Genomic DNA, 26,641 nt, shown 5'->3' with positions numbered 1-26,641 from the left:
ACACACACTACTATATAGGACTCACAATCAAAGGCAACTCAACACACCTGCCTTCAATTGGGAGTCCAACCCCAATTAACTAACACATAACACAAAACTTCTGCCACGTCCTGACCAAAACTAATACAATTATGCCCTCTGCTGGTCAGGACGTGACAGTACCCCCCTCCTCAAGGTGCAGACCCCGGAATGCACCTTAAAAAAAGAAAACACAAAAATCCCCAATACCCCAACAAAACCAATAAACAATACCCCTAAACAATAAGGGAGGGAAGGGAGGGTGGCTGCCGTCAACGACGGCACTGTGCTACACCCTCCCTCCCCCAACCCACCTATCCTGGAGGTGGCTCAGGTGCGGGACGTGAACCTCGCTCCACCTTCGGCGTCGTCCACTTCGGTGGCGCCGATAGCTGCGCCGGGAAAACGGGCCACTCGAGCTGACCCTGGCAGACGGGCCACTCGGGCTGGGCCGGAGGACAGGCGGGCCACTCGGGCTGGGCCGGAGGACAGGCGGGCCACTCGGGCTGGGCCGGAGGACAGGCGGGCCACTCGGGCTGGGCCGGAGGACAGGCGGGCCACTCTGGCAGACCCGGGCAGTCGGGCCACTCTGGCAGACCCGGGCAGTCGGGCCACTCTGGCAGACCCGGGCAGTCGGGCCACTCTGGCAGACCCGGGCAGTCGGGCCACTCTGGCAGCTCCGGGCAGTCGGGCCACTCTGGCAGCTCCAGGCAGTCGGGCCACTCTTGACTGGCGGACAGCTCTGGCGACTCTTGACTGGCGGACAGCTCTGGCGACTCTTAACTGGCGGGCAGCTCCGGCGACTCTTGACTGGCGGGCAGCTCCGGCGACTCTTGACTGGCGAGCAGCTCCGGCGACTTGACTGGCGAGCAGCTCTGGCGACTCTTGACTGGCGAGCAGCTCTGGCGACTCTTGACTGGCGGGCAGCTCTGGCGACTCTTGACTGGCGGACAGCCCTGGCGACTCTTGACTGGCGGACAGCTCTGGCGACTCTTGACTGGCGGACAGCTCTGGCGACTCTTGACTGGCGGACAGCTCTAGCGACTCTTGACTGGCGGGAAGCTCTGCCAGCTCCTGACTGGCGAGCCTGGGCTGGCACACTAGACGCCTGATGCGTGGGGCTGGTACTGGACGTGCCAGCCTGGAGACACGCACCTCAGTGCTAGTGCGGGGAGCTGGCCTGGGGCTCCATCCTTGCCCCGCAAAACTGACCTTGTGCCCCCCCCCAAAAAAATTGTTGGGGCTGCCTCTCGAGTTTACTTAAATCTTCCATAGCCCTGGAAACGCTCATCCTTATCTCCGCCCACATCTATCCTTCTTCCTCGTTCCTCCGCTGCTTGGTCCTGGTTTGGTGGGTAATTCTGTAAGGGCTGTCTTCAGGAATGGACCAAAATGCAGCGGAGTTGGTATTAATCTTTCAATTTAATTAGAAAGAACACTATAACAAACAAAACAAGGAAACTGACAGCCAACAGTCCTGTCAGGTGCAAACACACTAAACAAGAAACAATTACCCACAACCCCAAGGAAAAACACACACTACTATATAGGACTCCCAATCAAAGGCAACTCAACACACCTGCCTTCAATTGGGAGTCCAACCCCAATTAACTAACACATAACACAAAACTGCTGCCACGTCCTGACCAAAACTAATACAATTACGCCATCTGCTGGTCAGGACGTGACATCTAGAATGGACGAAAGGGTGGAGGGGCCACGAGGAATTAGTATAGGGATTACCAAACCTAAAATGAACTTTTAATTAGGGGTCACGAGGAATTAGTACAGGGGTTACCAAACCTAAAATTAACTTTAAAATGTTTTATGTGGTGCGGTGGTGAGATAATGTCACTATGTCTAATGGTAGTACATGCTAAATAAAGGAATGTGGATTTACAATTAACAGGTTTGGTTTATAATTAATACTTTTGGATTGCTGATTAAAATGTAGCATAGTTAATGCTAACGAAATGTACACTCTCTTTTCCAAGAGGGGGTTTCATTATTTTTTGTTGGAAGGTCCCCGGAGACTGTGGGGGGGGAGCAGTTAGTGATATTCGGCAGTTTTAAGTATAAAAGTATCTGGATTAGGCCATAAATGAGTTCCAGATAATAAGTGAGGCCTGTTCATGTGTGTTCTGGACCTACGCTTCACCAGCACGCACGCACCATTTACTGGTTACGAATGTGCGTTAGTGGTGTGTTGATACTGTGGGATTTATTGGATGAGGTCTTTTCAATTCAGTTAAATTGTGTATGCAGAAGGATGGAAATGTTTTGAAAAGGTATTTAAATGGTTTCTGAAGGACAGGGGAAGAAAAGGGAGAGGAAATATTTTAATGGCGTCGAATGCTCTGTATCTGACTTTTCCTGGTGAGGACTGACCAATCTCACTACAAATTATCGGAACAGGGGGATTTAATTATAAAATGAATGACAAACACCAGTCTCTATCCAAATTGTACCATTACTTTAGGAGATTATTATTATTTCCGTAGGGAGTTGTAAATAGTTGTAATTCTAAATTGATTAGTTATTCGAATTTGTTTCTTTTTGATTTAACATGTTGTTTGTGAATCACGTGTTTGATGGGGTAAATGACCAGTTCCCTGAGGTCCTGGTCTTTGGGTAAATATACAGAGGTATTGTGTTCAGTCTGCATTTAGAAGGGAAAATATATGTTAATAAGGGATGACTGTTACTTCAAATGGATTGTGATATATGTATTGCTGATTTCATTTTGTGTTTTTGTTTCGATACAAATTTCCCCAGATTGGGATACTGGAGTGTGGGATTCTGCAAGGGGTTAGGGTGCTAACTTCATGATCTGGTAACTCTTCCTAGAGGTCGACAGTAGAATAGGGGAGTGTGGACTAATTTTGAAAATGGTTTTAGCAGTAACAGTATGTTATGCTTTTTGACATTTGTCGTAGAGATAATGTTATTAAGAAAAGGTTAATGTAATAATTTGTCATATAGTCAATGCTTGTCTGGATTTCCTGAAACAGAAATGAAATGAACTAAACTGATGTTATGATCTGTGTTGTTTTAGGTTGTCATGGAAGGTGACGTCAGATCATGTCTTAATGCATGGTAGGAATAATTTGACCACAAACAGTGTGTGTGAGCCTCAAAACCCTCCCTAACCAGCTGAAGGAAGAAGACAAAGGTGTGCAATGCGACAGTGACTTTTAACACTTCAATCTGAGTCCGAGCCATAAACGGGGACATAGTGCTTTGAGCGTGTGTGGAATGAGCATGGCGTGAGAGAACGGCTCAGGTGAGAGACTCGTGTACATGAGAGAAACGGATGTATCTACTTGGATATTAAAATCAGGACATTATCAAGTACCATGATTTGTGACAAGCAAAAGATACATGTGCCGTTGGGAAGATGAACTGTAAACGATATCTGAAAAAGACACGCTAGAATGATAAGTGCCGGGGAGGGGGGGGGGGGGGGGGTGGTTGGTCTACACATTGTGAACAATTTAGACTAAGGATGCATTGAGATACTGATCTTTCATTACCAGGCCCCTCGTGACAGGACAACAGGGACAAAGGGGGGCTGTAATGAGAAGAGTTATTACCGGCAATAAAAGGTTGTTTATAAATGAATGTTCTAACAGGGATGATGTGTGCTAAATTGAGAAGCTGGAATTTGAGTCCTAGACTCAAAGTAAGCACTAACGGCTGTCATTCTAAATTTGGGTTGGATAATTTTATAAAATGCTTCAGTTGTGATTTGGATACAGCGAGAGAGAGTTGTTACCGAACGGTGAGGGGTGGGGACGCTGCTAAAATGTATTTGGCCGAGAGAGTCAGCAGAAACCTCCTAAAGGGAGGTGGTTTGTTAGGGAAATCAAAGCATGATAGCTTGGGATAACCACAAACGTTTTTTTTGTCTCTTTTGTTTCACCATGTAATTAGAATAATAATGTTAGTCACATTAATGAGTGGGGCTAAGTTATTAAACATGTACTTTTTTTCTCTTTCCTTTTCAAGTCAGTATGTTCAAGTCAGTATGGAACATAAGAGTGATCATTGTTCCAGAGGAGGGACAGATGTATATTGACTAATTGATTTGAGAAGGTGAAAGTATGTTTATAAATGTAGAAAATGCATTAAGAATAGTAACTAGTGTGTTATGAGTTAGATGTAATGATAGGAGTATTATTTCTATTGCAGAAATCTCACAATGAAAGCAGTGTGTGTGTGTTCCCTCTGATACAATATGTCAGAGGTCGGCAAACCTGTTCCTGAGTGCTGCAGGCACTTCATGTTTTTGATTAACTTTAAGGTATTATTATTTTCATTTTCGGATGAAAAGCGTGCCCAGAGTAAACTGCCTAATACTCAGGCCCAGAGTCAAAAATGTGCATATTATTAGTAGATTTGAATAGAAAACACTCTGCAGTTTCAAAAACTGTTTGAATGATGTCTGTGAGTATAACAAAACTCAAATGGCAGGCAAAAACCTGAGAAATCCAACCAGGAAGTGGGAAATCTGAGAATTGTAGTTCTTCTTTTGAATCCCTGTGGGGTCACGTTGCACTTCCTAAGGCTTCCATTGGCTGTCAACAGCCTTTAGAAACGTGTTTCATCCTTCTCCTGTTACTGGGCAGAAAATAGGAGCTCAGTCAATGAGTTGACTGCCTGAGGACAAAGGACTTGGTTATGCGCGAGCCCGCCAGCACGCCCCTCCTTCTTTTTCTTCTTGAATGAATACGCTATTGTCCGGGTTGGAATATTATCAACGTTTTATATTAAAAAGACCCTAAGGATTGATTGTAAACAACGTTTGACATGTTTCTACGAACGGTAATGGAACTATTTGACTTTGTCTCTGGTACTGCCTTTGGATACTGATCTGAACGCACAAACAAAACGGAGGTATTTGGACATAAATATGGAGTATTTCGAACAAAAATAACATTTCTTGTCGAAGTAGGATTCCTGGTAGTGCATTCTGATGAAGATCAGCAAAGGTAAGAGAATATTTATAATACTAATTCTGAGTTTAGTTGATCCCAGAACTTGGCGGGTATCTGTATAGCTTGCTTTGATGGTTGAGCTATTTTAAAATCTGACACAGCGGTTGCATTAAGGAGAATTATATCTATAATTCTTTCAATAACTGTTGCAAATTTTATCAACGTTTATGAGTATTTTTGTAAATTGATGTGCACATTCACCGGAGTTTTGGTGGGAATACATTTTCTGAACATCACGCGCCAATGTAAAATGGGGTTTTTGGATATAAATATGAACTTTATCGAGCAAAACATGCATGTATTGTGTAACATGAAGTCCTATGAGTGCCATCTGATGAAGATCATCAAAGGTTAGTGAATATTCTAGCTGTATTTTTGGTTTTTGTGATGCATGTCCTTGCTTGGAAAATGGCTGTGTGGTTTTTCTTGTGAAGTTTATGTCCTAACATAATCTAATTTTATGCTTTCGCCGTAAAGCCTTTTTGAAATCGGACAATGTGGTTAGATTAACGAGAAGTTTATCTTTAAAATGGTGTAAAATACTTGATTGTTTGAGAAAATGAAATTATGAGATTTTTGCTGTTTTTTATTTCGCGCCATGCTATTTCAATGGCTGTTGAATAATGTGTCCCGCAGGTGGGACGGTCACGTCCCACCTAGCCCATAGAAGTTAACCAACCTGGTAGACCAGGTGTGTTGAATTAAGGCAATAACTGAACTGATCAAATAGCTCAGTAGTTCAGGATTTGGGGGAGAAAAATGAGGATAGGGGAAAGAGAAACAAGGGTTAGGGGAAAGACTGTGGCGAGCATAGGCAACTAGGCCAAACACTTTATACAAAGAGCTGTGGCAAAGTAATGTATGGCAAGTTGTGATGCCTTGAAGAAGCTTCTGTCTTCCTTTTATACTCAACAATGTCTGTGTTTATGCATACCCGTGAAAGGCCTGTTGTGGTAATCATATAATTACCTGATACTCAACTGTACATCAAAATCCCACAATTGGAACTTCAGGTTGTTGTACGTCGCTGTCTCCACGTTGAAGACGATTGCTGTAAAACACAATGACAGAGATGAAACACCTTGAAATATGAGCACACAAGAAAGGAATGCCCTTTAATAATGATCCACTCTATTTTTGACATGTGGTTTGACTGAAACTTGACCTTTCATCACAAGTATAAGGTCATAACAAGGTGAACGAGTCCAAGCATCTTCTGAAGACGAGACCTTACAGTTTATCATAACACAATTTATTAACCCTTTAAAAGGTATGAGGCCTTAGTTTAACCCCTTCAGACTAAACACCTCCCTCTGCAACTGGATCCTGGACTTCCTGATGGGCCGCTCCCAGGTGATAAGGGTAGGGAACAACACATCCGCCACTCTGATCCTCAACACGGGGCCTCTCAGGGGTGCTTGCTCAGTCCCCTCCTGTACTCCCTGTTCACTCATGACTGCATGGCCAGGCACGACTCCAACACCATCATCAAGTTTGCCGATGACACAACAGTGGTAGGCCTGATCACTGACAACGATAAGACAGCCTATAGGGAGGAGGTCAGACACCTGGTCGTGTGGTGCCAGGACAACATCCTCTCCCTCAACATGATCAAGACAAAGGAGATGATTGTGGACCACAGGAAAAAGAGGACCAAGAACACCCCCATTCTCATCAACGGGGCTGTAGTGAAACAGGTTGAGAGCTTCAAGTTCCTTGGTGTCCACATCACCAACAAACTAACACTGTCCAAACACACTAAAACAGTCGTAAAGAGGGCACGACAAAACCTATTCCCCCTCAGGAGACTGAAAAGATTTGGCATAGGTCCTCAGATCTTCAAAAGGTTCTACAGTTGCACCATCGAGAGCATCCTGACTGGTTGCATCACTGCCTGGTATGGCAACTGCTCGGCCCCGACTGCAAGACACTATAGAGGGTAGTGCGTACGGCCCAGTACATCACTGGGGCCACGCTTCCTGCCATCCAGGACCTCTATATCAGGCGGTGTCAGAGGAAGGCCCTACAAATTGTCAAAGACTCCAGCCACCCTAGTCATGGACTGTTCTCTCTGTTACCGCACGGCAAGCGGTACCGGAGCGCCAAGTTGAGGTCCAAAAGGCTTCTTAACAGCTTCTACCCCCAAGCCATATGACTCCTGAACAGCTAATCAAATGGCTACCCAGACCACTCTTTTGTGCTGCTGCTACTCTCTGTTTATAATATACACTACCGTTCAAAAGTTTGGGGTCACTTAGAAATGTCCTTGTTTTTTAAAGACGCCTTTAACCTCTCTAGGGTAGGAGGCAGTATTTTCACGGCCGGATAAAAAACGTACCCGATTTAAACTAGTTACTACTCTTTTCCAGAAATGAGAATATGCATATAATTGGTCGATTTGGATAGAAAACACTCTAAAGTTTATAAAACTGTTTGAATGGTGTCTGTGAGTATAACAGAACTCATATGGCAGGCCAAAACCTGAGAAGATTCCATACAGGAAGTGCCCTCTCTGACCATTTCTTGTGCTTCTGTGGCATCTCTGTCGAAAATACAGGATCTCTGCTGTAACGTGACAATTTCTAAGGCTCCCATAGGCTCTCTGAAGGCGCCAGAAAGTGGAATGAGATCTCTGCTGTCTCTGGGCTAGGTACAGGAGCGCTGTTTGTGAGTGGTCAGGCTGGTGGCTCAGAGACAGGAGATGCGCGGCCCCGAGAAGTGGCCATGTTTTTCTTTCAGCCTTTGAACGAAAACATCTCCACGAGGTGAGGTCTTGCATGGAGCCCCAGGCCGAGGGAGATTGACAGTTATTTTGTGTTTCTTCCATTTGCGAATAATCGCACCAACTGTTGTCACCTTCTCACCAAGCTGCTTGGCGATGGTCTTGTAGCCCATTTCAGCCTTGTGTAGGTCTACAATCTTGTCCCTGACATCCTTGGAGAGCTCTTTGGTCTTGGCCATGGTAGAGAGTTTGGAATCTGATTGATTGCTTCTGGACAGGTGTCTTTTATACAGGTAACAAACTGAGATTAGGAGCACTCCCTTTAAGAGTGTGCTCCTAATCTCAGCTCGTTACCTGTATAAAAGACACCTGGGAGCCAGAAATCTTTCTGATTGAGAGGGGGTCAAATACTTATTTCCCTCATTAAAATGCAAATCAATTTATAACATTTTTGACATGCGTTTTTCTGGATTTTGTTGTTGTTATTCTGTCTCTCACTGTTCTAATAAACCTACCATTAAAATTATAGACTGATCATTTCTTGTCAGTGGGCAAACGTACAAAATCAGCAGGGGATCAAATACTTTTTCCCCCTCACTGTAGAACTGTTTGGCCATAATGACCATTGTTATGTTTGGAGGAAAAAGGGGGAGGCTTGCAAGCCGAAGAACACCATCCCAACCATGAAGCACGGGGGTGGCAACATCATGTTGTGGGGGTGCTTTGCTGCAGGAGGGACTGGTGCACTTCACAAAATAGATGGCATCATGAGGGACGAAAATTATGTGGATATATTGAAGCAACATCTCAAGACATCAGTTAGGAAGTTAAAGCTTGGTCGCTAATGGGTCTTCCAAATGGACAATGACCCCAAGCACATTTCCAAAGTTGTTGCAAAAGGGCTTAAGGATAACAAAGTCAAGGTATTGGAGTGGCCATCACAAGCAAGGAGGCCTACAAACCTGACTCAGTTACACCAGCTCTGACAGGAGGAATGGGCCAAAATTCACCCAACTTATTGTGGGAAGCTTGTGGAAGGCTACCTGAAAATTTTTTTCACCCAAGTTAAACAATTTAAAGGCAATGCTACCAAATACTAATTGAGTGTATGTAAACTTCTGACCCACTGGGAATGCGATGAAAGAAATAAAAGCTGAAATAAATCATTCTCTCTACTGTTATTCTAACATTTCACATTCTTAAAATAAAGTGGTGATCGTAACTGACCTAAAACAGGGAATTTTTGCTAGGATTAAATGTCAGGAATTGTGAAAAACTGAGTTTAAATGTGTTGGCTAAGGTGTATGTAAACTGTAGAACAAAACTATTTTTTTTATTTTGTATTTACCAAATAAGTCATTTTCGGCAATAATAAAAAATAATACAAAAACGCCATTTATTACCCTATAGGCTCTTTAACGAACCATGGCGGAGTTAGTGCCTGCTGACCTGGGATTGGCTCCGCCTCCCTGGGTTGGTCCCAGTCCTCTCTGGGTGAGTTTAGTAGTACCCCCTGGTGGCCACGGGCAGGGGACGGGCCCTCTCTCCGGCGGTCGGCCCCGCCTCCCTGGGTTTGTCCCATCCCTCTCTGTCTACCCCCTCTCTTCCTGGTGAAGAGAGCAGGGTGGATGTAGTGGAGCCGCCTGGGTGTTGAGGGCAGGAGGTTGGCCCCCCTCTCCGGGAGACACCCCCACCCTCCATGGGGCGGCCCCAGCCCTCTTTGGCCATCTCCCCCATCTCCCTGGTGCAGGGAGCCTGCTGGATGTAGTGGCACCCCCTTTTGGACGTGGGTGGGGGTCGGCACCCCTCTCCGGGTGTAGGCCCCCTTTCCCTGAGTTGGCCCCATCCCTCTCTGGCCCTCTGTAGGGAGCTAGCTGGATGTACTGGTGCCCCCTGGTGGCCGTGGGTGGTGAGGTAGGCACCCCTCTACGGGGGTCTGGCCCCCCTCTCTGGGCCTCAGCTGACCCCCCCCTCCCCCCTCTCTTTCACTGTAAGTTCTACACCTGTTGTATTCGGCGCATGTGATAAATACACTTTGATTTGATCTTATTTTCGTGGCCAGATTTTGGGCGGAGTAAAACCTCTCACTTTGCCTCTTGCTCTCTGCACTCACGCATGTGCATCAGAATTGTACGTCTTCTAGATTCTATCAAAAGCTTCCGAAAGCGACGTGGCTTTTCTTAGCTACGTCGGTGCCTAGCTACTTCATCTATTTATTCTCAGAGATATTCGTTTGGACACGTTCATATAGTAACATAGCTAGGTAAGAAACTACATGTTAAAGAATTATTCTAGTTTAGTAGCCAAACTGTTATAACGGTATATACCTACGTCTTCATTCATTGTGGCGCCTGACTACTGTAGCTAGCAGGATTGTTTGCTGGTAAATAAACAAACAATCTTGAGGCGTCCAGTGCAACGTTGACGTTGAAATTAGAAAGCAATGTCTGTCTTGATTGCTCAACGTAGTGTTTCGTTGTGAAATCTTCTTAGTCTATGGTTGACATCGACACCAGTTAACTAGCTAATGTAGCTAACTAGCTAGTTAACGTTAGCTACAGTATCAGGTTTATTCGTGCACCCATACAGAAAATGGACCAAAATCTCAGCGAACACATTATAGGCCAGGCCTAAATGTTTAATAATTTACGGACAGACCCGTAACTGAACCCTTTATTATACATAAGAAATTGTGAGGGATGAAGAGATGTGTAGCTAGTGACACTTTGATGGACCTAGCTAGCTAACCCTAGGCTGTCGGATACTTGTTTGCCCCCAGCCGAACCATCATGGACCAGGTTATGCAGTTCGTTGAGCCCAGCCGGCAGTTCGTCAAGGACTCCATAAGGCTCGTTAAGAGGTGCACAAAACCAGACAGGAAAGGTATGGTTATCAGTCACCCAGCTCTTTCTTTATATGTCAGTGGTTTACTTATACACTTGAATGTGTGTTTAGGTTACACGATCTGCTATCCTGATTTAGGATCTTGTCTTTTGTCAGTTCACTGTCTGCTGAGTGAGTTTACACTCTGAATCATAACATCATTGCACAGTAGATTGTCAAAAGGGTTACTTGGGTAGCAAGTTAACTGACTGCAACCTTGCATAGCTGAGCAGCTACAAAGCATTATTAGGAGATGGATAACACTGATGATTAATCACTGATTGAATCTTCAGTGTTGACTTCACAAGACCACAATCACAGCTTCAGATATAACCAATCTCTTTTAGCATGACATTAAGTGAATGGAGCAGGCCTGTTTCTATTTTAAACCCCTTGATGTAGAAAAACAACAAAAAAACACATTGATCAAGAAGACTCTTGCGAAGCTCTGTCTGTTTTTTCTGCCGTTGTCTGTGAAAGATTCTAATTGTACCATCTCTTCTGATCATTTCTAGAATTCCAGAAGATCGCCATGGCAACGGCGATTGGGTTTGCCATTATGGGCTTCATTGGGTTCTTTGTCAAGCTCATCCACATCCCCATCAACAACATCATTGTGTAAGTAGGACCACACCTTCAACATAGGACTAGACTGCATGACAACACCAGGAGTCAAACAGTAGTCAGTACATTATTGGAAGAAAACACCCTTTAAGTCCATTTGGCTTTGTAGGTTAGTGTAGAAATTGGGTGATTTAGCTAAGGTGCGCTTGTGTTACCAATCTACAAGCATCCAATATGTGTAATGTAATCAAGGTATGATGTGCATAGATGCATGTAGTAATGCCTTGGAAGATATATCTGCATTAATATCAAACATACTGCTGTTTTCCAGCACTTTGATGTGATTGAATGCAGTACACATGCTCTATTTCAAATCATAAGGAATAGTGGAGGACTGTAGACTTTTGGGTGAGAAACTTAATTAGCCTCTGTGGCCCTGTTCATGTGTTGTTCTTCTCTCTCAGGGGCGGCTGAACATCTGGAGGTGTGATACAGCTACGACTACAGAACTACAATACCCAGTGACCTGAGACAGTGGGGCAACATGGGATAGTGGTGGGGGGGTGAAGGGATGTGATTTTTGTTTTTACATTGCACTGTGTTAATAAATTAAAGAAAAATCTGCGTGTTACAATGATGATGATTATTATGTATGAGATGTATATTGTGTGTACATCACAGGAGGCTGCTGAGGGGATGGCTCATAATGTCTGGAATGGAGTGGTATTAAACACATGGAAACAATGTTTCATGTGTTTCATACCATTCAATTTATTCTGTTCCAGCCATTACTATGAGTCCATCCTCCCCAATTTAAGGTGCTGGGTTCCAAACCGTATACTTGCACCCTACAATCCACCATTGAGAGTATGCCCCCCCCCCCCCCCCCCGTGCTGGCAGAGGGTGGAGCACGCTGGTCGGTTATGTAATTTCTTGTCCCTGCAGATGCCCATGCTCCAGAGCAACGGCTGGTCCGTAGTCACGGTTACAGGCTTCCTCTGGTCTCCCTGGCTGACGGGCTCGTAGGTGTTGTATGTGCTCACCAGGCTCCCGAACTGCAGAACCTGGTTGTCTATAACACAGTCAGTAAGACATGTTCAGCCTGCAGAACCTACATGGAAAGGTAATAGAGGAAAACACCACTGTTTACAAACAAACAGTTACACTGTAACCCCAGGGTGGTCCGGTCAGACCACTCCATGCTGTGTATTAAAGCACTCAGCTGGGACCAAGGGAACGGTGGTGGGAGGGTGTTCACACACACAAGGACTAGCATTGTGCTTGACCACTGCATAAGAGAACTGAGAACTGGTATGCCTCAAATCCAACCCTCTGGCCCGGACAGAAGAGACTTCCACCATAGAGCTAGCTGCATTAAGTTGAGGATTTTCAGGTTCTCTTTTCATGTGTCCATTGGTATTAATAAAATAATATTCTTCACTACATAAGTGTAGACTTCATTACAATAGAAAGGTGACACGTCAAAATAAAGTGAGAGGACTGTAGCTAGGGTGATGATGATGTCGGTCTTGGAGGTTACTGAAGACGTTAATAGATGAGGTGGTCCTGAGACTAGGTTGACAGTGACCTCGTTTGGCAAAATCAGGCATTGCAGGATGTTGCGTTTCTCCTTCCATCAGAACTCAAAGAATGTACTACTAACTTATTGTCATGTCTATTTAATATGAAGGATATGTTTAGCATCTTTGTGCACCTCAAGGGTTGATGTAAAAATCGGTTATACATGGACTGTCTGGATTATGCCATTGTGTAACATTGTCTTGTGATTTTAATAACCACACCTCACATTCCCTTGGGGACAAAGTTATTCTACCTTATAACCCCATTCTACTGGCAGACAGGCTGAAACTGCATCCTATTCTACTACATCAACACTGACATCTCAGAATTACTTTGTTTGAAAAGTCTATTGGGACAGGAGAACAAAACATATGTAGAATATTAAATTAGGTTATTGAATGTGTATAAAAAAAATAGTCCACCATAATCACGTTTCCTGGATGGTACTAAACAAACACCGAGAACAAATCAAATGTCAGGTGGCTGAATGCACATCAGCCTGACAAAACGCCATCCTGCTTCAAAAAACAGAACATCCATGATGTTACATTGTGTTTGTGTGGGTGTTGTAAACATCCATGATGTTACACTGTGTTTGTGTGTGTGTTGTAAACATCCATGATGTTACACTGTGTTTGTGTGTGTGTTGTAAACATCCATGATGTTACATTGTGTTTGTGTGGGTGTTGTAAACATCCATGATGTTACACTGTGTTTGTGTGTGTGTTGTAAACATCCATGATGTTACACTGTGTTTGTGTGTGTGTTGTAAACATCCATGATGTTACACTGTGTTTGTGTGTGTGTTGTAAACATCCATGATGTTACACTGTGTTTGTGTGTGTGTTGTAAACATCCATGATGTTACACTGTGTTTGTGTGTGTGTTGTAAACATCCATGATGTTACACTGTGTTTGTGTGTGTGTGTTGTAAACATCCATGATGTTACACTGTGTTTGTGTGTGTGTTGTAAACATCCATGATGGTACACTGTGTTTGTGTGTGTGTTGTAAACATCCATGATGTTACACTGTGTTTGTGTGTGTGTTGTAAACATCCATGATGTTACACTGTGTTTGTGTGTGTGTTGTAAACATCCATGATGTTACACTGTGTTTGTGTGGGTGTTGTAAACATCCACAATGTTACAGTGTGTTTGTGTGGGTGTTGTAAACATCCACGATGTTACTGTGTTTTGTGTGTGTGTTGTAAACATCCATGATGTTACACTAGCAATAGGAGGAATGGGGAGTGAAAACAGTCATGAAAAGAATGAAAGGAAGTAATTGGCCATAGAGGACATTGAGGCAGAGGCATACCGTATGTTGTGTGAATGACGTGAGTCCTCCAAACCGTTCCTCTGCAGAACCTATGCTGAAGACACTAGTTGTAGTTAATTTAACCACTAGGGGCAGTACTCCACTGTGGAAAGAGGAACAGTGGATTGTTGGGGAAAGATTTTTTTTAGATACAACATTTTTTGATACATAGGCATGCACGTACGCAGCCCATCAAACATGTAATGGGCAGCCCTATCAATGCCTAGCACTACATGACCAAAAGTATGTGGACACCTGCTTGTCGAGCATCTCATTCCCAAATCATGGGTATTAATATGGAGTTGGTCCCCCCTTTGCTGCTATAACAGCCTCCACTAGACGGCAAGCTTTACATCACTCCAGCCGACGCTTGGCATTGAGCTGCTCGACCATCGAAACCCATTTCATGAAGCTCTCAACGAACAGTTATTGTGCTGACTTTGCTTCCAGAGGCAGTTTGGAATTCCCTAATGAATGTTACAGAAGATTTTTACGCGCTTCAGCACTCGGCGGTCCCATTCTGTGAGCAGCCACTTCGCGGCTGAGCCGTTGTTGCTCCTAGATGTTTCCACTTCACAATAACAGCATTTAGTTGACCGGGGCAGCTCTAGCAGGGCAGAAATTTGACAAACTGACTTGTTGGAAAGGTGGCATCCTATGAAGGTGCCACGTTGAAGGTCACTGAGCTCTTCAGTAAGGCCATTCTAATATTTGTCTATGGAGATTTCATGGCTGTGTGCTTGATTTTATACACTTGTCAGCAACGGGTTTGGCTGAAATAGCCGAATCCACTAATTTGAAGGGGTGTCCACATACTTTTGTGTATATGTAGTGTAGGTTGGGGCTAATTAAGCTAGCTCAAGTCACGGCTCCACACCTGATAAGATTTTAAACAGAAGGGGGGAGAGAGCAAGAGACACAGTTCCATTTCAGCCCAAATGCCATTCCGCTAGAGCCGCCCCCAAAGACTATTTGGAGTCATCACCCCCCCCCCCCCCCCCCCCCCTCTCTCCTCCTCACCTCTCTCTCCAGAGTAATTTGTAGTGTAAATATGGGTATTTAAAGCGGTCACCTTCTCTGGTCTCAGGGCTGAAAAGGCAATTACAGCCAGCAAACAGCTTCATTGTTATCAGTGGAGGTGCGGCGCTCATTCCGGTCCCTGGAGCAACACTGGCTGCCATCGATCGTTATCAGGGCTGAGGAGAGGATTACTAATGAAGCTATCCTGAGGCTCCGTAGTCTGTTTGTGTGTGTGTGTGTGTGTGTGTGTGTGTGTGTGTGTGTGTGTGTGTGTGTGTGTGTGTGTGTGTGTGTGTGTGTGTGTGTGTGTGTGTGGTTCTTCACATTAGGTATCTTTCTGTTCATTTCCTCTCCCAGCATGACTCTCTGTATAGCTCAGATCTAAAAGGACATAAAACTGTACAACAGCAGTTTCCCTCCCTGCCTCATCTTGACACAGCACGGCTGGAGAATACTTTGAGGATACTTCACCTCCCTTATTTGTTCTCTTTCTTCAGACCTTGAGCAGGAGATGGAATGAGAGAGAGAGCGAGACTATGCCAAGGTCAGACGGTGAGATAGTTCAGCAACATCTGATTTAGTCCAGGAGAAAACAGAAAAAAAATGCTCTCTCCCACTCCCTCGCTCTTTTCCTGCAGAGAATAAACCCAGACAGTCATTAGTACATACTGCAGCTTTAGATACAATACAAATAGGTATTCATTCACCTGTGTGTGTGTGTGTGTGTGTGTGTGTGTGTGTGTGTGTGTGTGTGTGTGTGTGTGTGTGTGTGTGTGTGTGTGTGTGTGTGTGTGTGTGTGTGTGTGTGTGTGTGTGTGCAAGAGAGAGAAAGAAAAAGTGCATAATAACATCCATTTCTCTTAAATATAAAAAGACAGCAAGGAGACAGAGAAAGCAAAGAAGAAGTCAGAGAAGGAGAATTAGAGAAATGTCCTGCTTGACTTCAGCAGTTAGGAGGACATGTTTATACCTTTCTGAACAGGTCTGACACATGTCTAGACGGATGAAGAACAACACTGTTCTATTATTACTTCTGTCTGATGTTACTTACGCTTACACCTCTCTCTCTTGCTAGGTGTGTGTACTGCGTATCTGGAGGCGAAAGAAACGCACACCTGTTTAGGCGAGGTGCTGGCTAGCGGAGTAGAGCACTTGAAAAAGAAAAGGAGAGCCGCACACTTTCGGAGCTCAGATGCAACAATTTAATAACCAACATTTCGACAGACAAGCTGTCTTCATCAGGGTGAATTTAGTCAGGTTGCCCAAAAAGGTACATATTTTAGCTTTAACCAATCCAAACACACACCGGCTCTGACCCTCGTTGGATGTGGCAGGGCTTGCAAACCATTACAGACTACAAAAGGAAGCACAGCTGAGAGCTGCCCAGTGACACGAGCCTACTAGACGAGTTAAACTACTTCTATGCTCGCTTCGAGGCAAATAACACTGAAACATGCATGAGAACACCAGCTGTTCCGGATGACTGTGTGATCACGCTCTCCGCAGCCGATGAAAGTAAAACCTTTAAACAGGTCAACATTCTCAAGGCTGCAGGGCCAGACAGATTACCAGGACATGTACTGCAAGCATGCGCTGACCAACTAGCAAGTGTCTTCACTGACATTTTTAACCTCTCCCTGTCCACGTCTGTAATACCAACATGTTTTAAGCAGACTACCATAGTGTTCTTGGGCACAGGGACAAAGAACACTAAGGTACCGCCCTATCAGATCCACAGATGATGCAATCTCTATTGCACTCCACACTGCCCTTTTCCACCTGGACAAAAGGAACACCTATGTGAGAATGCTATTCAATGACTACAGCTCAGCATTCAACACCATAGTGCCCTCAAAGCTCATCAATAAGTTAAGGTCCCTGGGACTAAACACCTCCCTCTGCAACTGGATCCTGGACTTCATGACGGGCCACCCCCAGGTGGTAACGTTAGGTAACAACACATCCGCCACACTGATCCTCAACACAGGGGCCCCTCAGGGGTGCGTGCTCAGTCCCCTCCTGTACTCCCTGTTCACTTATGACTGCACGGCCAGGCATGACTCTAAAACCATCATTAAGTTTGCCGATGACACAACAGTGACGAGACAACCAATAGGGAGGAGGTCAGAGACCTGGCCGTATGGTGCCAGGACAACAACCTCTCCCTCAATGTGATGAAGACAAAGGAGATGATTGTGGACTACAAGAAAAAGAGGACCGAGTACGCCCCCATTCTCATCGACGGGGCTGTAGTGGAGCAGGTTGAGAGCTTCAAGTTCCTTGCTGTCCACATCACATAAAAACGAATATGGTCCAAGCACACCAAGACAGTCGTGAAGAGGGCACGACAAAACCTATTCCCCCTCTGGAGACTGAAAAGATTTGGCATGGGTCCTCAGATCCTCAAAAGGTTCTACAGTTGCACCATCGAGAGCATCCTGACTGGTTGCATCACTACCTGGTATGGCAACTGCTCGGCCACCGACCGGCCCAGTACATCACTGGGGCCAAGCTTCCTGCCATCCAGGACCTCTATACCAGGCGGTGTCAGAGGAAGGCCCTAAAAATTGTCAAAGACTCCAGCCACCCTAGTCATAGACTGTTCTCTCTGCTAGTGGTACCGGAGCGCCAAGTCAGCTTCTACCCCCAAACCATGAGACTCGTGAACATCTAATCGAATGGCTATCCAGACTATTTGCATTACACCGCTGCCACTCTGTTATTACCTATGCATAGTCACTTTAATAATTCTACCTACATGTACATATTACCTCAATTACCTTGACTAACCGGTGCCCCCGCACATTGACTCTGTACCGGTACCCCCTGTATATACAGTGCCTTGCGAAAGTATTCGGCCCCCTTGAACTTTTCGACCTTTTGCCACATTTCAGGCTTCAAACATAAAGATATAAAACTGTAATTTTTTGTGAAGAATCAACAACAAGTGGGACACAATCATGAAGTGGAACGAAATTTATTAGATATTTCAAACTTTTTTAACAAATAAAAACTGAAAAATTGGGCGTGCAAAATTATTCAGCCCCCTTAAGTTAATACTTTGTAGCGCCACCTTTTGCTGCGATTACAGCTGTAAGTCGCTTGGGGTATGTCTCTATCAGTTTTGCACATCGAGAGACTGACATTTTTGCCCATTCGTCCTTGCAAAACAGCTCGAGCTCAGTGAGGTTGGATGGAGAGCGTTTGTGAACAGCAGTTTTCAGTTCTTTCCACAGATTCTCGATTGGATTCAGGTCTGGACTTTGACTTGGCCATTCTAACACCTGGATATGTTTATTTGTGAACCATTCCATTGTAGATTTTGCTTTATGTTTTGGATCATTGTCTTGTTGGAAGACAAATCTCCGTCCCAGTCTCAGGTCTTTTGCAGACTCCATCAGGTTTTCTTCCAGAATGGTCCTGTATTTGGCTCCATCCATCTTCCCATCAATTTTAACCATCTTCCCTGCCCCTGCTGAAGAAAAGCAGGCCCAAACCATGATGCTGCCACCACCATGTTTGACAGTGGGGATGGTGTGTTCAGGGTGATGAGCTGTGTTGCTTTTACGCCAAACATAACGTTTTGCATTGTTGCCAAAAAGTTCGATTTTGGTTTCATCTGACCCGAACACCTTCTTCCACATGTTTGGTGTGTCTCCCAGGTGGCTAGTGGCAAACTTTAAACGACACTTTTTATGGATATCTTTAAGAAATGGCTTTCTTCTTGCCACTCTTCCATAAAGGCCAGATTTGTGCAGTATACGACTGATTGTTGTCCTATGGACAGAGTCTCCCACCTCAGCTGTAGATATCTGCAGTTCATCCAGAGTGATCATGGGCCTCTTGGCTGCATCTCTGATCAGTCTTCTCCTTGTATGAGCTGAAAGTTTAGAGGGACGGCCGGGTCTTCGTAGATTTGCAGTGGTCTGATACTCCTTCCATTTCAATATTATCGCTTGCACAGTGCTCCTTGGGATGTTTAAAGCTTGGGAAATCTTTTTGTATCCAAATCCGGCTTTAAACTTCTCCACAACAGTATCTCGGACCTGCCTGGTGTGTTCCTTGTTCTTCATGATGCTCTCTGCGCTTTAAACGGACCTCTGAGACTATCACAGAGCAGGTGCATTTATACGGAGACTTGATTACACACAGGTGGATTCTATTTATCATCATTAGTCATTTAGGTCAACATTGGATCATTCAGAGATCCTCACTGAACTTCTGGAGAGAGTTTGCTGCACTGAAAGTAAAGGGGCTGAATCATTTTGCACCGCCAATTTTTCAGTTTTTTATTTGTTAAAAAAGTTTGAAATATCCAATAAATTTCGTTCCACTTCATAATTGTGTCCCACTTGTTGTTGATTCTTCACAAAAAATTACAGTTTTATATCTTTATGTTTGAAGCCTGAAATGTGGCAAAAGGTCGAAAAGTTCAAGGGGGCCGAATACTTTCGCAAGGCACTGTAGACTCGCTATTGTTATTTTACTGCTTCTCTTTAACTACTTGTTACTTTAATTTCTTATTCTTATTTTTTTAACTGCATTGTTGGTTAGAGGCTAGTAAGTAAGCATTTAACTGTAAGGTCTTGTATTCGGCACGTGACTAATAAACGTTTATTTCATTTGACACTTCAGTAAGAACATTTACAGCTTCAACTAATCCTCCAAACACATTAGCACCCTGCATTAGCTCCTTCTGATCTCTTACTGAGCCTCACACACAATGTTCTCTCTCCCCAAATCCTGTCTTCCTCTTTCCAAAACTCAGGAGAGAGATCCACTGTGTGATGTCATTAATTACAACACAAGTAAGATTGTTTTCTAGTATTCACATTTCACACACAAACTGAAATGGTCGATGACATCACATAGCTCTGCCACATACGCGTACATACACGTACCTTATTGAACATTCATTCTCTATAAAACTGCAGCTCCTACATTGCCCTCCATTAACTTAATGTGATCTTTTTGGAGGGTTGAAGCTTTGCTCAACAGACCCATTAAAGTTAACGGGGGTCAGAGTCTACTCTTTTTAAGCTTCTACCCAGCGGCCATTTTGGGGCCCTTGCCATGTTTTGAATGCCAAATGGCTACCCAGACTATTTGCATTGTCCCCCCCCCCCCCCCCCCTCCACTCCACACCACGGCCACTCTCTGTTGTCATCTATGCATAGTCACCCTCTCCACACCACTGCCACTCTCTGTTATCTATGCATAGTCACTTTAATAACTCTACCTACATGTACATATTACCTCAACTAACCGGTGCCCCCGCACATTGACTCTGTACTGGCACCCCCCTGTATATATTGTTATTGTTTACTGCTGCTCTTTAATTTCTTGTTACTTTTATCTCTTATTCTTATCCATATATTTTTTTTAACTGCACTGTTGGTTAGGGGCTCGTAAGTTAGCATTTCACTGTATGTGACTAATAACATTTTCTTTTATTTGGAAAACTTTATTCAATCACACTCACCACCCGACATACACAATGCAGGAGCATTAGGGATGGAGGGCTGCGGCCAATGTTAGTCAGTTCTTGCCTACTGGCTGTTTGTATAGCCAATAGAACAGCAGAGGGAGAGAGGGATGTGTTCTATAGCAGGGCTGACAAGTAAAGATAGAAGGTAACTCTTCTGCAGCCGTCATCACCATCGGAGAATGGATGGGCACAGTTAGACTTAGTGCTGAGGAGAATGGATAGGCACAGTTAGACTTAGTGCTGAGGAGAATGGATGGGCGAATGGATGGGCACAGTTAGACTTAGTGCTGAGGAGAATGGATAGGCACAGTTAGACTTAGTGCTGAGGAGAATGGATGGGCACAGTTAGACTTAGTGCTGAGGAGAATGGATGGGCACAGTTAAGACTTAGTGCTGAGGAGAATGGATGGGCACAGTTAGACTTAGTGCTGAGGAGAATGGATGGGCACAGTTAGACTTAGTGCTGAGGAGAATGGATGGGCACAGTTAGACTTAGTGCTGAGGAGAATGGATGGGCACAGTTAGACTTAGTGCTGAGGAGAATGGATAGGCACAGTTAGACTTAGTGCTGAGGAGAATGGATGGGCACAGTTAGACTTAGTGCTGAGGAGAATGGATAGGCACAGTTAGACTTAGTGCTGAGGAGAATGGATGGGCACAGTTAGACTTAGTGCTGAGGAGAATGGATGGGCACAGTTAGACTTAGTGCTGAGGAGAATGGATGGGCACAGTTAGACTTAGTGCTGAGGAGAATGGATGGGCACAGTTAGACTTAGTGCTGAGGAGAATGGATGGGCACAGTTAGACTTAGTGCTGAGGAGAATGCTGCGTGTGCGTGTGTTTGGGGGTTGATCAACCACTGATCTGAGATGTTGAAGAACATTAAGTATTTTCTCTGATGATTTATTTATCTACCCTCCTCTTCCTCCGCTGAGCTCCAACTCTTAAACTCCCTCAGTCAACACTCAGACGACATTATTATTCAAACAGTACCCTGCCAAACAGAACACTCAACTAAAACAAGCAATATACCATCAGGGCTCTCCTTTAGAAAAATAAAGTATAATATCCATATATACAGTATGCACAATAAGTATGTTTAACATTGTAGAATAGGGTTCAAATGAGCTAACTTGTACAGTAAACTTGTAATCCAGACATGGATCTACAGTGGTTGAAACGTTGCCACACTACAGATCTGTATGCCTTGTAGTGCAGTCCTCTCTGTGATTCTCTCTAATGTGCAGGACTTCAAACTGAGCCAAAGCCCTGACAGTCTCTTTAGGCCAGACAGCCGCTAACAGCACAGGTCTCTCTTTATAATACACCATATATGATTCATTAGAATAAGTCTTTAAACAGTGATAGTCATTTATAACACGCACACACACTTTAAAATCATACGAACTCCTAATCTGTCCACTAGTTTCTCTAAAATACTGTTGCCAGGTTACTCAGTCAAACACACATTTATGGAAACATGGAGACATTTGCATATGCGCACACACACAAAAGCTGAGGGTCCAATACTTTTCTTATCTTCATCCATCCGATCCCAGGAGAAATATTCCACTGCCTTCTTTTTTAATTGTGTGATGAATTATTCATTTTATTATGCCTTGTTAATCTGAAGGAGCCTCTCACGCATAATCCCACCCTTATTATCAATCAGGTGCCAAGGTAACAGGTGGGAAAGTAACACACACGCATGCACAAACGCGCTCACGGATGGACGCACGCACACACACACAGGTAACAAAATAAAGGAATCACTTGAGTAAATGAGGAATACAAAGAATATTGAAAGCATGTGCTTACACACAGGTGTGGTTCCTAATTTAATTAAGTAATTAACATCTCATCATGCTTAGGGTCATGTATAAAAATGCCCAGCTGCCCATTATTTTGGCTACCATGACTAGAAGAAAAGGTCTCAGTGACATTGAAAACGGGGTTTCAAATGAGCATAGGGGGTTTAAAGGGTGTGTGTGTGTCTCAGTCACCAGATCTCAACCCAATTGAACTCTTACGGGAGATTCTGGAGCGGTATCCGAGACATCGTTTTCCACCACCATTAACAAGACACCAAATTATGGAATTTCTTGTGGAAGAATGGTGTCACATCCCTCCAATAGAGTTCCAGAATGTTGTAAAATCAATGCCAAGGTGCAGTGAAGCTGTTCTGGCAGCTCGTGGTGGTCCAACGCCCTATTAAGACACTTTATGTTGGTGTTTCCTTTATTTTAGCAGTTACCTGTATATTCACTGGCAAGGAGCCAAGAAGCAAGCTCGCATGCACACACACACACACGCACATATACCATGAATGCTCCTGCCTGGATTCCCCTTGACACTGAGTTATACAACCAACCATAACAGATTGTTGAGGTCTCCCCCACCCCCTGTACCGGTGGTACTGTGGTCTGCACTAACTCATTAACAACACAGCTGGCCACTGGGCCTAGGACTGGGACAAACCACAGGGGGACAGAGGACGGGGGGACAGACAGACGGGGTGATTTTGTGAACAAAGAGGAGGGAAAAGGAGTTGGTGTGTGTGTGTGTATTCACCCAGTTTCCATTTGAGTCCAGTGGTGTGTGTTCTGCACGGTCCTCCTATAGCTATTAGACTGCACCATCTCCCCTCCAGTGCTGGATTCACTCCCAACCTGTGTCTCCTGCCCTAAAACACACACACACACACACACACACACACACACACACACACACACACACACACACACACACACACACACACACACACACACACACACACACACACACACACACACACACACACACACACACACACACACACACACACACACACACACACACACACACACGAGAAAGAGAGAAAAGGGAGAGCGCCATCAGAAGCAACAACATAAAAAACTACAAAACAGGCAGGTGTTTCTTTATTGTTTTCTGTAAGGTTTGACTTTGGATTGATACACACAGACACACAGAGACATTCAGACGCACACAGACACATAGGGACAGACACACACAGACACACAGGAACACTCAGACACATAGGGACACTCACAGACACACACACAGACACTCACAGACACTAACACATTTATCTTTCCCAGAACCTCTCACCCATAATGTTCAATTAAAAACATCACAGTTAAACCTGTTGATTACAATTAGCACTTCACTGAGAGATGACGCATGAATGCACACACACACACACACACACACACACACACACACACACACACACACACACACACACACACACACACACACACACACACACACACACGAGAAGTCAGAATGAGCTTGCAGAATAACTCTGGATCTAATACTGCTATAGTGCTGGCTGGTTAGAAGCCAATAGCCAATTACCACCTACTGTACATAATAACACTGTATGAAAAGAAATCAGATATTCTATATTCCCATGAAATTTGAGGTGTGTATATATATATAGTGGCTTGCGAAAGTATTCACCCCCTTGGCATTTTTCCTATTTTGTTGCCTTACAACCTGCAATTAAAATAGATTTTTGGGGTGATTGTATCATTTCATTTACAGAAATGCCTACCACTTTGAAGATACAAAATATGATTTTATTGTGAAACAAACAAATAAGAATAAAAAACAGAAAACTTGAGCGTGCAAAACTATTCACCCCCCCCCCAAAAAAAAAAAGTCAATACTTTGTAGAACCACCTTTTGCAGCAATTACAGCTGCAAGTCTCTTGGGGTATGTCTCTATAAGCTTGGCACATCTAGCCACTGGGATTTTTGCCCATTCTTCTAGGTAAACTGCTCCAGCTCCTTCAAGTTGGATGCGTTCTGCTGGTGTACAGCAATCTTTAAGTCATACCACAGATTCTCAATTGGATTGAGCTCTGGGCTTTGACTAGGCATTTCCAAGACATTTAAATCTTTCCCCTTAAACCACACGAGTGTTGCTTTAGCAGTATGCTTAGGGTCATTGTCCTGCTGGAAGGGGAACCTCCATCCCAGTCGCAAATCTCTGGAAGGCTGAAACAGGTTTCCCTCAAGGAATTCCCTGTATTTAGCACCATCCATCATTTCTTCAATTCTGACCAGTTTCCCAGTCCCTGCCAATGAAAAACATCCCCACAGCATGATGCTGCCACCACCATGCTTCACTGTGGGGATGATGTTCTCGGGGTAATGAGAGGTGTTGGGTTTGCGCCAGACATAGCGTTTTCCTTGATGGCCAAAAAGCTCAATTTTAGTCTCATCTGACCAGAGTACCATCTTCCATATGTTTGGGGAGTCTCCCACATGCCTTTTGGCGAACACCAAACGTGTTTGCTTATTTTTTTTATTTAAGCAAAGGCTTTTTTCTGGCCATTCTTCCGTAAAGCCCAGCTCTGTGGAGTGTACGGTTTAAAGTGGTCCTATGGACAGATACTCAAATCTCTACTGTAGAGCTTTGCAGCTCCTTCAGGGTTATTGTTGGTATCTTTGTTGCCTGTTTGATTAATGCCCTCATTGCCTGGTCTGTGAGTTTTGGTGGGCGGCCCTCTCTTGGCAGGTTTGTTGTGGTGCCATATTCCTTCAATTTTTAATAATGGATTTAATGGTGCTCTGTGGCATGTTCAAAGTTTCAGATATTTTTTTATAACCGAGCCCTGATCTGTACTTCTTAACAACTTTGTCCCTGACCTGTTTGGAGAGCTTCTTGGTCTTCATGGTGCCGCTTGCTTGGTGGTGGTGCATACTGTGGGGCCTTTCAGAACAGGTGTATATATACTGAGATCATGTGACAGATCATGTGACACTTAGATTGCACACAGGTGGACTTTATTTAACTAATTATATGACTTCTGAAGGTAATTGGTTGCACCGGATCTTATTTAGAGGCTTCACAGCAAAGGGGGTGAATACATATGCACGCACCACTTTTCATTTTTTAACATTTTTTAAACAAGGTATTGTTTTCATTTCACTTCACCAATTTAGACTATTTTGTGTATGTCCATTACATGAAATCCAAATAAAAATCAATTTCAATTACAGGTTGTAATGTAACAAAATAGGAAAAAATGCCAAGGGGGATGAATACTTTTGCAAGGCACTGTATATGTATGTATGTATGTATGTATGTATGTATGTATGTATGTATGTATGTATGTATGTATGTATGTATGTATGTATGAATGAATGAATGTGTGTGTATGTATGTATGTATGTATGTATGTATGTATGTATGTATGTATGTATGTATGTATGTATGTATGAATGTGTGTGTATGTACACTATACAGTGGGGGGAAAAAGTATTTGATCCCCTGCTGATTTTGTACGTTTGGGCTCGTAAGTAAGCATTTCACAGTAATGACTACACCTGTTGTATTTGCCGCATGTGACAAATAAAATTAGATTTTGATGTGATTTAATTGAAAAGCCTTTATTTTTACAAAGCCAATGATGATGAAAGTTGGAGTTTCCAAAACTCCATTTGGATTACGTTCCTTGAAACATTCCAGTTATTTTTGGGTATGGGTATGTTCTACAGAGCAGCAGAACAATGTTTCAAATGTCAAGGACATCTCTAGTGTATCTGGTTTCTACATTCCATTTTATTGTCCCATAAAACATAGAATGTCAAACTAATCTGGGTCTGTCTGTATTTCGGGCTTTGGTCTGAACAGCACATCTTTCCATGTTCTGAAGCTAAAATTCACCACAGTACAATCCTCCATCATGTAAATCACCTCTGTTCCTCACACAAGACTTCACTACTCAAAGGGCATCGCATATATTTTCCAACCAAATCTCTATTTGTAGAACATACGCCCAGCCAGGTCACCTGTGATACAAGTCAGTGTTCGACGTCCGTCCGTTTCTGAGGACGTCGGGAGATGATGCGGAAACTGGCCACTAGGGGCAACAATGAGGGCTGTTACCTTCAAGTAGCCTTTGGTTTTGCTAAGGCGTTGTGGACGGGGTTGGTGGATGGGCGTAAGCATCTGCCATAACATAAATTGTGACCTTATTTGACCTTTTCTGTTGCTTTTGAGACACGGTTCAATCCCACTTTGAGACAATACTTGTT

The 26,641-nt window shown here is 44.0% G+C and overlaps 1 protein-coding gene and 1 pseudogene across 3 annotated transcripts; one reads left to right on the top strand and one right to left on the bottom strand.

The window, feature by feature from the left end:
* Nucleotides 1-3,177: 3,177 nt before the first annotated feature.
* On the top strand, nt 3,178-11,806 carry sec61g (SEC61 translocon subunit gamma). Of its 3 annotated transcripts, none has more exons than XM_014181666.3 (4): nt 3,178-3,301; nt 10,517-10,620; nt 11,136-11,238; nt 11,649-11,806. In XM_014181666.3, the coding sequence occupies exons 2-4, from the start codon at nt 10,527-10,529 to the stop codon at nt 11,656-11,658; spliced, it is 207 nt and encodes a 68-aa protein (XP_014037141.1). In that variant the 5' UTR covers nt 3,178-3,301; nt 10,517-10,526; the 3' UTR covers nt 11,659-11,806. The 3 variants fall into 3 exon arrangements, with proteins under 3 accessions (XP_014037141.1, XP_014037140.1, XP_014037138.1); XM_014181665.3 differs by lacking the exon at nt 3,178-3,301 and adding an exon at nt 9,704-9,727; XM_014181663.3 differs by lacking the exon at nt 3,178-3,301 and adding an exon at nt 9,734-10,000.
* A 226-nt stretch (nt 11,807-12,032) lies between these two features.
* The window catches only part of LOC106590551 (thiamine pyrophosphokinase 1-like), a 33,263-nt pseudogene continuing 18,654 nt past the window's right edge, over nt 12,033-26,641 (bottom strand).

This window comes from Salmo salar, chromosome 29, assembly GCF_965601325.2.
Source record: "Salmo salar chromosome 29, fSalSal1, whole genome shotgun sequence".
NCBI classification, from domain to species: Eukaryota; Metazoa; Chordata; class Actinopteri; order Salmoniformes; family Salmonidae; genus Salmo; species Salmo salar.
Note: the sequence above shows the minus strand (reverse complement) of the source record. Positions and strands in the feature narration are given on the sequence as shown.

Coding starts and splice junctions, on each gene's coding strand:
- sec61g (XM_014181666.3), top strand. CDS start 10,527: ATGGACCAGGTTATGCAGTTCGTTGAGCCCAGCCGGCAGTTCGTCAAG. Junction 10,621..11,135: donor CACAAAACCAGACAGGAAAG/GTATGGTTATCA, acceptor GATCATTTCTAG/AATTCCAGAAGATCGCCATG.